This window comes from Myotis myotis, unplaced genomic scaffold, assembly GCF_014108235.1.
Source record: "Myotis myotis isolate mMyoMyo1 unplaced genomic scaffold, mMyoMyo1.p scaffold_m19_p_9, whole genome shotgun sequence".
Classification (NCBI taxonomy): Eukaryota; Metazoa; Chordata; class Mammalia; order Chiroptera; family Vespertilionidae; genus Myotis; species Myotis myotis.
The window spans coordinates 76,190,231-76,204,005 of record NW_023416401.1 but is presented as its reverse complement, the minus strand read 5'-3'; the positions used below and the strand labels follow the sequence as shown (position 1 = coordinate 76,204,005).

At 46.7% G+C, this 13,775-nt stretch overlaps 1 protein-coding gene across 5 annotated transcripts in view; it reads left to right on the top strand.

Moving 5' to 3' along the window:
- Positions 1 to 599: 599 nt before the first annotated feature.
- The window catches only part of OVOL2 (ovo like zinc finger 2), a 28,542-nt gene continuing 15,366 nt past the window's right edge, over positions 600 to 13,775 (top strand). The window contains exons 1-2 of one of the 5 annotated variants that reach the window (XR_004969970.1): positions 600 to 1,069; positions 1,854 to 2,095. Coding sequence is in view for 4 of the 5 variants with exons in the window: in XM_036322304.1 (XP_036178197.1) it covers positions 826 to 1,069; positions 1,854 to 2,095 (486 nt within the window). In the remaining variant the exon portion in view is untranslated. Of the gene's footprint in view, positions 1,210 to 1,853; positions 2,096 to 13,775 lie in introns of all 5 variants that reach the window. The other 4 variants (XM_036322304.1, XM_036322305.1, XM_036322306.1 and 1 more) reach the window with 4 other exon arrangements.

The following is a 13,775-nucleotide window of genomic DNA, read 5'->3' as shown; positions in this document are numbered from 1 at the left end:
CACCTCCCCAGAAGGGATGTAGCCTTCTTGCTGGCTTCCCGAAAAGGCATTTCCCAGCCTCAGAATCGGGGGAGCAGGCGGGTTAGGGGAGGCAAGCATGGAAGTGGGCGAGGATAAGAAATTAGATTCGAAGCTGTGTTTGCATAAAGCGCAATTGGCGTTTATTTCCATTGTGTTACAATTTGTGGTGATGGTGCTCTTGGGGTGCAAGGTCTTGAGGTGGGAGCTACGTTGGTGGAACAAGCCGACTTGTTTTTCTTTCATTGTACGGTACGAAACAATGTGTTCTAAAGATGCTGACTTTTTATATTTTATTATGACTGTGTTTATCTGGTGGGACTGTTGTAGTTGATGGGAGCTTAAGCCCTCAAGTTCCCTCTTTACCAAATCACAGTCCTGGGGAGTCTCCCCACAGCCTCCCCCATCCGCCGGCCAAGATTTCAGCGACCGCCGGCAACGATTCACAAAGTCCATTTTCTGGTCGGAGACAAAAGCTCTTGGGGGTGGGGGCGGTAAGTGTGTGTGTGTGGGGGAGGGGGGCGCGGGGGGCATTCTCAGGAGGCCCTAAGTCTCGGGAGGGATGCCCTGGGAAGCGGACCTAGGGTTTAGCTCAGAGTTTGCCCCGAGGTGCCTGTGATGGGGAATGGTTGGGGGTTGATTAAAAAAAAAAGTTCTCCCCTTTTTAAAAAGGGGAGGGGGGAGAATCAGACGTTAAATTCTTTTGCAAACATTCATGCCTAAGGAAGGGCTGGAACAGGCAGCCCCGGCCGCCGGAACCGGTCGGACAGGTAGCGAGCTTGTTGACACCGTTATGTTGCAGGGCGCATGCTCACTCCCAAGTTTCCTGGTGCCTTTTCTATTCCACCTTATGAAACTTTACCACGGCGTGGTCTCACCCGCGGTTTAAGGCATAGGTGTCGCCGAGCCGGGAGTCTGGGAGTCGCCAGTAGTGCCGGAGGGAGGCCGGGGCCGCGCTGCGGCGGGGGGCGGAGGGAGAGGGTCGGCGAGGCGGGAAGGTGGGCTCTGGCCGCCAGGAGCTGGGACCCAGACATCGCTGCGGTCCCTAGCGGTGAGCAGCCGGGACGAGGGGGCCGGGAGGGGGCCTCGCCATGCCCAAAGTCTTCCTGGTAAAGCGGAGGAGCCCGGGGGTCTCGGTCCGCAGCTGGGATGAGCTCCCGGACGAGGAAAGGGCAGACACCTACATCCCAGGTGAGCACGGCTCGGGGGCCAGGCCTGGCGCGGGGCTCCTGGGGTGAGGGCAGGGGTGACCTGGTTCCCTCTGCTCATTGGCTGGGGGTGGACCACCCAACCCCTGCTTCTTCTTCCAGGGGGGAGTAGGAAGTCTCAGAGGTGCGGGAAGACAGAGTGAGAGGCTGGGAAACCGTGGGCATCGTGCTCCCCTTCCCCCTAGTGGGCGCCTTTAATTGCCCGGCGGCGGGACCGTTGGCTGCAGCGGGGGCCGAGGTGGTCTAAGAAGGGGGTGGGGTTGAACGCCGGGAGGGGCTACTAGCCCCCAATTCCACGCCTTCATGGGTTGCACAAGGGTCGGTGATCCTGTCTGGGGCTGGGTATGTAGATATCAGACCCCTCCACCCCCATCCCAGGTAGAGGAAACTTGGCGCGCGGGGTCCCGCACTTCCTCGTGGCCCGGGGACCCGGACCGAGGAGCGTCCCCCAGAACCCCGAGCTCTCTCAGGAGGCCGAGCCGGGGGCTCGCTAGCCCACCCCCTCGGCTTTGCCCACCTGGCGAGATGCCCAGGTCCGGGGCGGGGCGGCGGCGGCACCGGCGGCACCGCCCTCAGGTCAAACTACCGCGGGCGCCCAGGCCTGACGCCGTGTGTCTGTGTGTCTAGGCTCGGCCCCTCCCTTCGCAGTGGGTCTGGGCCGTCTGCTCTGCGACCCCCCCGAGGACTGCCGCAGCGACGGCGGCAGCAGCAGTGGTGGCGGCAGCAGCAGCGCGGGGGAGCCTGGAGGCACCGAGAGCAACTCGTCCACGCGTACCCCCGAGCGCGAAACCCCGGAGCCTGGAGATGCCGAGGACCCCGGTGGACACCTGGCGGCGAAGCAGCGCCCGGTCGCCAGATCGAAAATCAAGGTACGGAGCCGACTCTGCCCGCGCCGCCACCTACACCACGCCCTGGCGTCGGGCTCCCGGGGCCAGCGCCCCTCCCTGCCGCGCCCGCCCGCGCACCCGGCTCCCGAGCCTTCGGCGCGTCCGCCGCGCGGTTCCTGCACCTGCCCCTGGGCCGCGGCCAGGGCGCCTCCGCGCGTCCTCCGGTCGGCAGGGGAGCCGGCCGCCTGCGCCGCTGCGCCCCCAAGGCCAGCTCCCCGAGCGGGCACAGTCGGTCGGCGGCCTAGGGAACTACCTGAAAGGTTCAGGTTCAGCTTCTTTCCTCCCATTCGGTGCGCAAGGGCCAGGGAATTATCAAGTCGTCGGGGTTCCGGTGGTCGGAGAGGAGGGACCTAGACACCGGAACTCCAAGCGCTCTGTGAATTCTAAATATCACACTCTTCCTTTAGTTTTGGAGACAGTGGTGGCAGCTTGGCACACAGTGGGCCTCTCATAATAACAGTGATCCCCAGCGCCATTATGGAGTGCCCGTTAGACACCAGGTCTGCAGGGCCCTTTAAATGGGTCTGTTTCAAATTTTCTTGAATTAAAATGATGGACAAATGAGATCAACTGTAAACTGCCTCATACCGCATCCTCAGTGGGTTGGAGTGTTTGTTCTCCTCTATCTTAGCGTTTCAGCCCCGCCCCCCCCCGCCCCCTACCCCCGTCTTCTTCTAGAATGGTAGGCTACATCTTATCCGGACGCTCTTCTGTGCTTACACGATTGCCTGCTCAAAGGTATCCGCTACCTCCTAGGTTAAGGAATCCCGTTCCACTGACTCACAGCCACCTGGAGTCAGGGAGTGGTGTTTTAGGGATCACACGAACCCCGTCGCTAGCCGGATGGGCCAGAATGTGACCCTTCCAGACTCCAGGTCCTCGCTGTAGGTGATAATTCTTGGGCGTTCCCGCGGTCCGGCTGCCCAGGAGGAGATAGGGAGGAGGAGGCCTAGAGTTTGCTATGGATTAGGAAAGTTTACGTTACTTTTCCTGGGAGAGGCGGGCTCGCCCCTTTGCATATTCCTGGCTCCTGGGGCTTGGCTGGGGGGTGGGGAGCTGGGGAAGAAGATCCCTAGCGTTGGCTGTGGATTAGGAAAGTCTCCGTTACTTTTCCTGGGAGAGACCACCCCTCCCCTATGCATATTTTCTGATGCATAGCTCAGAGGGTTTGGCTGGAGGTGGTCTGGGGGTGCATTTGGTTATGAATGGAGGCTAGAGGCCTGTGCTGGAATCTTAAAGACATCTTTAAAAGATGCTGCCAACTAGGGCATGCTGCTTAGTGTTAAAGGTTCTAAGGAGGTTCAAAATCAGCTAGCCTGAGGCTTTTGTGGGCCAGATGGGGTTAAGTGGGAGGGCTCAGTTTGCCTGAGGCTGGTAGTTCTGCCCTCCAGGAAATTCTACAGTGTCCCACTTGCATATTTATCGCCTGGGTGGAAGGACAATTGCAACGTTGTTTTGGAATGGATTGCAGACAGTTTGCCCCTGGATGCCCAGATTACCCTTGAGAAAAAGTAGCAGAGGGAAAATATCCAGTCCCTTTACCAACATTTTAGGAGATCTTTCTTTGCTGCCTCAGGCAAACAGCGCTATCTGGCTTAAGGGAATGAATAAACCAAATCTATTTCCATGATCACTGTCTATGTGCAGCCCCAAGGGTGGGGGTGGGACATAGAGTTTGCCCCTCAACTGTTAACATAGTTTCCAGAGGAGTGTTAGTTTACTCAGGAGGACAGTCTGGTTCCTTCTCCCTCTCAGTTTCACCCACAAATAGGAGACATCTTGGCTTTAAGATGCTTTGAGCCTCCGGAATTATTAGTAGTGATATTGGCCATTTTCAGTTGACTGGTTAAATTTAGCGCATTGTATAACTCTAGAGTTCTATGCAAAGCAAGCTGAACTCTCTAGTAATTAGTCTTCTAACTAGAAGTGAAAAGTCTCTCAAGGATGAGACCCTTGTGGTAATGACCATAGTTTCAATGACTTGAAGACATTTGGCTGTTGGCTATTAGGACCAGAGGAAGGGCAAGTGTGATCTGCAGAGAAAAGCAACATCCCATCCAATAGTATGGAGTGCCTGTTGTGTATCAGGCAGCCAGCATAAAAATGCTCCCATCCTAGAGTTCCAGAATCATTTGACAGAAATGACTAAGCCTCTAGGCTCTGGCTTTTGTTACTTCTTAGCTGTGTGACCTTGGGCAAATTGCCAATCCCTCTGGGCCTTAATTTTCTTGCTTTTACAGTAGGGATAATAAGGATACTTAGAGAGTTGTGAATAAATGAGTTAAGAGTGGAAGATGTAGGAACTCTAGCTAGAATTAGTTGGGTTGGTGGGGAGACTCAAATATTAATTATTAACTACGACAGGAATGTGAATGCTAACCCAGAAGCACAAGCAAAGATGTGATAAATTCTGAGCAGGGGAAAGTTTCTTGTGTGAATTTGAGGCCTATGGAGAAGGGGAGGTATGGGCTCAGCCAAAACTTGAGTAAGGAAAGAACTCAGCTATGTTGGCTGCAGGATGGGAAACTATTGGGGTCAGAAAAAGTTGAAGGTGAGGCTGGAAATGTAGCTAGTACCGGGTGGGATGGTAAAGAGGCTAAATCAAGAAGTGTGGAAATTCCCTTGGGGTTGTGGGTGGGGCTCTGGAAGGTGGGTTTTTTTTTTCTTGTTTTTTTTTCCTGGGAGGTTTTTGAGAAGGAAACCCTCAGTTGGATCTATAATATGTGGTTCTCAACCTTCCTAATGCCGCGACCCTTTAATACAGTTCCTCATGTTGTGGTGACCCCCAATTTCATTGTTACAAATTGAACATAATTAAAGCATAGTGATTAATCACAAAAACAATATGTAATTATATATGTGTTTTCTGATGGTCTTAGGCGACCCCTGTGAAAGGGTCGTTCGACCCCCAAAGGGGTCGCGACCCACAGGTTGAGAACCGCTGATCTATATCATCAGCTGTGATTGGGGATATGTGACCTGTTTGAGCCTCAGTTTCCTGATATGTAAAATGGAGAAATAATAGAATCATCCTCTCAGAAGTGTTGCATAGATTAAATGAGACAATGGGTGCAAAATGTTTAGCACTTTTTGTGCATGTATGAACTGCCCAATAGGAAGTTAGCTGACAATGACTGATAGCTATTTTGTTACCTACAGTAGGAACAAGGGATTTGCTAACCTGATTGTGCTGATCAGTGGATCTGGACAGGACTCGTAAGTGCCAGTTACGTGGTTTTATTTCCCAGCCTAGCTATCTTTCAACTGTGTGCCTTAGGGTAGGTTATGAAATTGTTTCTTTACTACTGAGGATTCTGTAATTTATAAAACAGATTTGGGGTGGGGAGATGGTGTACCTCTGGGAGAGTATTCATGCCAGAGGTTTAAGTCACTTTAAGTCCCTTTTGTAAAGCTGGATCCATTTGCAGGTCTTTAGCTGTGGGAGATACCCCCTTCCCCCAACCCCAACCACCACTGTCTTCCCAAGGCTTATCAGAAACAAAGTGACTCAGAAATTAAATCAGTTGACTGATGTTATTCATTCCTGACTCAGAGTGGCTGGTGGGACCCATGTGCAAGTATAGACTAGAAGTAAATGTCTTCTTACCCCATCCCATTCTTTTCTCTCTTCCTTTGGTTTCTCCCAAGGATTCTTCAAAGGAATTGAGTTTAGAATTCCTTCAAAAGTATTCTTGGCCTTTTCCCTGGCTCTGTAGCCTGAGTCTTCTAGTAGTCATGGATGTGTGAATGTGTGTCTTTTTTTTGTTCCATCATATTTTATTATGAAAATTTAAATACTTGTCAATACTTGTCACCTGGTCCTAACAACAATGAACCCAAGGCTACTACTGCCATCCTTCCTCCATCCACCCCCCAACACTATTTTGAGACAAATCTCAGCCATCATAAATATTTTGAATGTGTCTCTAATAGATAAAGACCAAAATGCATGATTATACTCACATTAACAATGATGTACACATTGCTAATTGTCTTTTTTTTTTTTTTTTTTAATATGCACAGGGGTTTATCATTTTCATCTAGAGTTTAGAGCAGTGTGGTCTAATAGAAATAAATGTGACCTCTTATGTAACTACTTTTTCTAGTAGCCACATTAAACAAACAATAAGAGCCCCACCAGTGTGGCTCAGAGGTTGAGCATTGACCTATGAACCAGGAGGTCACGGTTTGATTCCCAGTCAGGGTACATGCCTGGGTTGTGGGCTCCGTCCCCCTAGCCCGTGTGTAGGAGGCAGCCAGTCAATGATTCTCTCTCATTGATGTTTCTATTTCTTTTTCCCTCTTTCTTCACACACCAAAAAAATGTCTTCTTTCAAAAGTGTCTAACAGGTCCTTTGCCCATTTTTGATTATCTTCCTTCTGTTAAGTTGTATGAGTTCCCTATAAATTTTGGAGATTAAACCCTTATCAGAGATAACATTAGCAAATATGTTCTCACATGCAGTGGGCTTTCTTGTTGTTTTTTTTTTTTTTTTTTTTTTTTTTTTTTTTTTTTTTTTTTTTTTTCAGTTGATCAGCAGCCTAGCCAGGATCTCCAGCCAGGATCTCCAGCCAAGTTCTGGTCTGGATCTCCAGAGAGGTCCTGCTCGCTAATTGTCTTATAACTTCATTTTTTTTGTTTTGTTTACTGAATCAGGTCCACATAATGTCCACACATTGTAATTGTAATTCATTGAATGTGTCTTTTAATTTATATTTTTCCTCCCTCACTTTTTTAGTTAGTTGTTGAAGAGATGGCTAATTCGTTTTGTAGAGTCCAGCAATCTGGGTTTTGCAGAATGCATCACCGTGGTGTCTAATGCTCCTTCCTCCCATATGTTTTCTCTAAATGGTAGTTGGATTTGCAGCTACACTGTACAAAATGGTAGCCATGGTCACATATAACTACTTACATTTAAACTAAGTAAAGTTAAGTAAAACTAAACATTAAATTCCTTACTTGCACGACTCATATTTCAAGTGCTCAGTAGCGATGTGTGACTAGTGCCTACTGTATTGGACAGTGCAGATTAGAACATTTCTATCATCACAGAAAGTTGTATTGCACCAACACTGCTGTAGATGTTTGATCAGGTTTATTATAGCTAAAATCTGTCACAGTAGGGGTGTCTATTTCCATCAAGAGCTACATAATGTTTGGTTGTCTCTTTGTGATGTTAGCAGCCATTGATGCTCAAGGTCTAAATATTTTAGGTTATTACGGTTTATACATCAGTAATATTCTAATTCTGTCCCTTCTTTATTAGCTGAAATTCTTCTATGGAGAGATAGTTCCTCTGTTTCCTAGTGAGACAGTTCACTTAGGAAAGGCAGAGTAAAATTCTTTTTATTTACCAATTTTCAAGATAATCAGTTGGTTCACCAGAATTCTTTAGTGATGACCAATTAGTTTATTTTTAAGTATTGTTGTGAATTGTGGACTTAAGTACAGTAGTTTATAAAAACACATCCATTTGATAGTTGGAAGGGACCATAAGTGCAGTCCCTAATTGTCTTCTTTCTCCCAAGAAAATTGGGTGCCCCTCTTCCTGCCTCCATTGTAACTCACTGATCATCTCCATGACTGCACATTTGGCTGACCAGACTCCTCTTGAACTGGACACACCAAAGGCAGGCTTGTATCTTCAGCATCCGGTACAGCAATGCCTAACTCTTGGGAGGACATAAGTCAACACAGAACAGAAATACAGATGGGGAAGAAGGGGTCAACAGTCCCTAGATGTAAGTGATAGCATTTGGAGGAAAACAGGAAGCAAGAAGAAAAGGGAGATCTGGGAAAATGCTTAGAATAGATGCTCGAAAAAATTTAATTTAAAGAGGAAAAAAAGGAGGCATAAGAGAACAATACATGTTAACTGCATCAGCTTTTAATTTGAATATATTTTTACTTATTTTTATTTTGGAGAGGAAGGGAGAGGGAGAGAGATATAGAAACATCAGTGATGAGAGAAAATCATTGATCTGCTGCCTCCTGCCCTGGGAATTGAACCCGCAACCTGGCATGTGCCCTGACCAGGAATCAAACTTCCTGGTTCATGATTCAACACTGAACCATGAGCCACACTCACTGGGTTGAAGTGGGTTTTTATTGTTGGAAGGGACTGCATGGGTTTAGTTACAGAAAACAATCTACTGTAGCTTGCTTAAGCAGAGAATGGTTGATTACAGGGCACTAAATGAACTAAAGAAAAACCAGGCTGAGCTCCCAGGCTCTCCTCTGAGAGCCACACTGCAGAACTGGGCAACCTAGGGAGCTACAGCTGCCTCCTCTATGGCTGCCTAATCATACATCATGATGCTTCTGCTAATGCAGTGTGTGCAACAATTGCCACGTGCCTTCCTCTCTTCAGTTAACCTAGTAATTGGTGGAACCTAAGTTCCTACTGGGTTACATCTAAAGATCATAGCTGCAAGGGAGTCTGGAAAATGCAGTTGCTAGCTTACTGGCCTCTGCAGTATAGGAAGGCTCACCAGAGGAGTAGGAATAGAGGCTGACTGTGTGTACATAGGATCCACTACAGGGACCTTTAAAGCTTACATGGTCCAGTCTCCTCATTTTGTTCTGTTTTTATTTTTATTTTTTAACTGATTTCAGAGAGGAAGGGAGAGGGAGAGAGAGATAGAAACATCAATGATGAGAGAATCATTGATGGGCTGCCTCCTGCATGCCCCCTACTGGGGATGGAGACCACAACCCAGGCATGTGCCCTTGACTGGAATCAAACCCAGGACCACCCCCTCCCAGGACACCACCCCCTCCCAGGACACGCCCCCTTTCTCCCCCACCAGTCCACAGGCTGATTCTCTATCCACTGAGCCAAACCAGCTGGGGCAGTCTCCTCATTTTGAAGGGGAGAAAGGTAAAGACCAGGAGGTTTTGTTGAATTCCTCACAGCTGTTAGTGACAAAGCCCAACTCAAGGATCCTTATTCTTTCAATGTTATTGTATTGCATTATGGGAGATTTTTAACACTTTATCATTAGTGCTGACGGTCTGACATAAAGGAATTTGAAGCTGTTTCTTACCATATGAGACAAACAACAGAGTCCTTCCCTCCCCCTCCCTTACAGTTAACGGTAGACACTAGTTTGGCAGACAAACCACATTCAAAGACTCATTGTGGGTACCTAAAAGCCATATGGCCATGGGCATTTTATAGCTCTTTGAGCCTCAGTTTTTTATGGATTATAAGAATATATTTCCTTCATCATCTCTGCGTTTGAGAAGCTTCTCCACTGCCATATAGCAGAGTGGTGAAGCCTAAGGAAATGCTACATGGGACCAGGAGGGAAGTTTTTATCCCAAAGGAATTGGGGAAATACGATTCGCATGTTTTAAGCACTCCAGCATAGCAAATGTGCCCCTGGAAATCTTGTTCATGTGGCCGTCATAAGATAGCTTGGACTCACAGTACCCTCCCACAGAAAATAGGACCATTAATTTAATGAACTTGTTTGATGGAAGCATCAGCAGAAAATAAAGGATTTAAAGTTTTTTTACTTTAGAAGGCTGACAGGTAAGTGACCATAGCCAGCTTTGAAGTTGGTCAGAAGGCCTACCTCCCCAGATGCTCCTGAAGTTTTCAGCAGCACTGATACAATGATCGGTTTGTTTCTGCTGCAGAGGACTGTTTTTTAGAAAAACTAGAGAGGAACTTTGTGTGTTTTTTAAAATGAAAGCCGAGACCTTGCAGAAAACAGGACAGTGAGCAAGACAGTGCCAAGCTGAGGGATTGACGAATTGCTTGCTCTCTGTCTTCATTTTTCTTGTCCTGAATTAATCTCCAGACTGATGTCATCTCCCACCCTCCATAGTAGCTTCCTCACTTCATTACTAAGCCTTTTGCAAAGTGTTAATTTTGGATTAAGGTGAGACTATTAAGCTTTTAGAAAGTAGCATGGTATAAATACCACTCCTGGCAGGTCTGGAGCAGTACCCTGTAATTAAACACATTAATAATTTCTGTATCAAAACACATGAATATTGATACCAAAGGGATAAAGTCTGTGTGTAGATTCATGCTCACTTGTGTCAGGTTTTATTATCAAGGAAGATGGGAGAAAATGTCAGTTTTCAGAGCTTTTTGGATTTCAGTTTCGGATGAAGGACTGCAGACTTGTGGCTCACACTAAAGTTAATCCCCTTTTTCTTTCATCAGAGAAAGAAAAATTCAAAAGCCAAATAAGTAAACGAGGGGTTTTGACCAATTGATTTTTTTAAATATATTTTTTTATTGATTTCAGAGAGGAAGGGAGAGGGAGGTAGGGAGGGAGGGAGAGAGAGAGAGAGAGAGAGAGAGATATCAATGATGAGAGAGAATCATTGATTGGCTGTCTCCTGCAGGCCCCACACTGGGGATCGAGCCCGAAACCCGGGTATGTGCCCTTGGCCGGAATCAAACCTGAGACTCTTCAGTCCGTAGGCCAATGCTCTATCCACTGAGCCAAACCAGCTAGGGCTTGATCAATTGATTTTTAGTTAGAATCACAGAATTTTGGAGCTGGTCTAACTATAAGAGTTAGGACTTATTAAGTAGTTCTTCTTATTTAATTCCTTAATAATCTTAAGAGGCAAATATCATTATTATCTACATTTTACAGGTGATAAAATTAAAGCTTAGAGAGGTTGAGTAACTTGCCTACATCCCACAGTCTGTAAATGGCGGAACAGGATCTGAACTTAGGAAGTTGGAAAAAAGATGCTCTTAGCTTCTTATTCTGCGATAGAGCTCATCTAATACCATTTTGTTATGTTTACATGCGGGAAGTTGTGGCCCAGGGATATTACATGACATCACATAACTAGCCAGGTCTAGGTTTTTATTTGATCCTTAGCATTTCTGTTTCAACATTCCACTCTCATTTTGTAACTAAGATGACTAAAGGGTAACTAGTTTGGGTCTACTACTTGTAGAGTAGAGTAACAATGTAAAATTGGTTAACCCTATTTTGAAACTTTAGGAGGTAGAGTGTAAGGTCTAAACCTGTGTAAACATAGCAAGAGTGGTGTAGTGAGCAGACATGTGTCCAGGGAGGGATTGCTGGTCCTCTGACTCACAGGATGTCATTCCAGAGATCAGATACACATCTTCTTATGCAGCCCATCTTGGGAGACAGAAATGTGGCAGATCTGGTGTTCTGGAGAGGATATGATACATTGGTTATTATTCCACTTTATTGCTGCTTCCCAAATAACCACAAGTTTAGCACCTTAAAATAATTTATCATTATGTCTTCCAGTTCTGTGGAATGACTCATCTCTGCTGGGCTGGTCTTCTCTGGGGCTTCTCATGCTATTGCAGTCAGATGACAGGTGGGGCTGGACTCTTCTGAGCCTTTTGACGGGACTGGACATCCAAGAGGGTTCACTCACGTGGCTGACAATTGCTGATTTTCTTTTTCCAGCTGCTTTAATGAAACGCTTTAAAAAAATTTTTTTTATTATTATTATTTTTTAAAATATATTTTATTGATTTTTTTACAGAGAGGAAGGGAGAGAGATAGAGAGTTAGAAACATTGATGAGAGAGAAACATCAATCAGCTGCCTCCTGCACATCTCCTACTGGGGATGTGCCCGCAACCAAGGCACATGCCCTTGACCGGAATCGAACCCGGGACCTTTCAGTCCGCAGGCTGACGCTCTATCCACTTGAGCCAAACCGGTTTCGGCAGCTTTTTTTTATTTTTAACAAATTCCTATTGACAGACATATAGGTAGTTTCCAGTCTGTTGCTATTACAGACCACATTTCAAGGTAGAAAATGTGAAATTCACTCTGGGATAAATTTCACATGTAGAAATTTATCCTACAAACATCCCTTTTTTTTTTTTTTATTGCTTAAAGTATTACAAAGGGTATTACATATGTGTCCATTTTATCCCCCCGCCCTAGACAGTCCCCTAGCTTCCCCTATCCCCCAGTGTCTTATGTCCATTGGTTATGCTTATATGCACAAACATCCCTTTTTTTCTGAGAAGTGGACTAGCCTGGGAGAAGCTGGCTTCATCAGCCATGATCTTTTACTATTTAATTAGCCTTACATCTTGTTTCAACAAAGCTGTTTCTTAAAGCTTCAAGTATAACTTAATGTGTGGTGGCTGGATTGGTCATAGATGTCTATAGCTCGCAAGTACCACTTCATGAATTGGTGGTTGCACCTTAGGGGAATTCCCTAAGTGAGTCACTCTGTGCTGACTCAGTTATTCATACTGTGAAATGGGGATTTATATGAAGGTAGAGAAATGGAAAAATTGCCTTTGCTGAGGCGTGCTTGGAGAACTTCTATTTTTGCTCCAAGAAAACCAAAGGAAAGTTCCCGCTGGGAATGGGGTGCCCTCGGTCTCCACCCCCTCTCCCCATTCTCATTTTCTCCCCTGTGTTAAAAAGTTTTCTGTGTCTGTGTCAGATGATCCATTGGCCCTGCACTCCCTTAAGTTGTCACTAATCTCCCTTCCCTCTGACCTTTAAGATTTTATTCTTTTCAAACAAAATAATGCCAGTGATTTGAGATTTTTCATCCTGGACTGTATTAGAAGGTATCTATATTACATGCTGAGCATTTTAAAATAGGAATTTACCAAAGTGATTAAAGTAAGGAAGAGGTCAGGTTGGAAATGTCGTTGTCCAGTCCTCAGGCACATTCTATAGGACTTTCAAAAGACAGTTCTTGCTTTCTACATGTTTTTAATTAGAATTACAAGGGTCAGTTGTCTTTGTTCTATTTTATTAGCCCCTCACTACCTCTCAAATGACTTTTATCCTGAGTAGCCTTGGCCTTGAGAAGCTCAAAGTACTCAGTTTGCCAAGATGTGGGCCATATTTAGTCTTTTTACATCTCTTCAAGGGAGGCAAGACCAGGAGGAGACCGTGACCTGTCCTGGTGATTGGAATATGGAAGCCTTGGGCACAGCTGGGTCTCCTTCAGGCTGGGTGCCAGGTCCTACCCCTTCGGGGAACACATGGCAGAGGTGGGGCATGAGGAAGTTGGAGGCCTATGATGACTATCCATCTGAGTCATCAAACTCAACCCAGTAGCTGTCCCCCTTTATCTTCCAATGTCCAACCCCTTCACCCTCTTTGAACAGACTTAAGCTCACCTCCCTGCAAGGTAGAGCCCTAAGGGGGACCCTGCCACTCTCTGCTACCACAGCTCTCTTCATTATCTGCTTTTCTGGGGCTCAGGCTAGCGGTGTGGAACCACACACACTCCCCGTTTCCCACCGTCCTCTCCTGGAATATTCTTTGCCATTCCTCCTCTCTTTCTCCTCATCTTTGCCTGGCTGAGGAGCTCACTTCCTCTATAGGCACCTTCCCCCTTGCCCCATGGCAGAGGCAGGTGCTCCTCCGAGATGCACATTGCACCTGGGCTTTCCAGATGTCAGTGACCTATTGACCAGTCCGCTCCCCCACTAGACTGGCAGCTTCTTGGGGACAGGTGGTCCAGGTGACTGTACTCCCTCAGCTCTGAGCACAGGACCTGTTACAGATCAGGCACTAGTTGTTCAGCTGAGACAAATTAAGCTCTGAGCCGATGAAAAAGAACTGGTACAGAGGAGGCTAACTGGAAAACCCAGTTCTGGAGTCTTGGGCCTCCTTCAGGTCTCTTTGTATCTTGCCACCTGTGAACCCACTGCCCATCG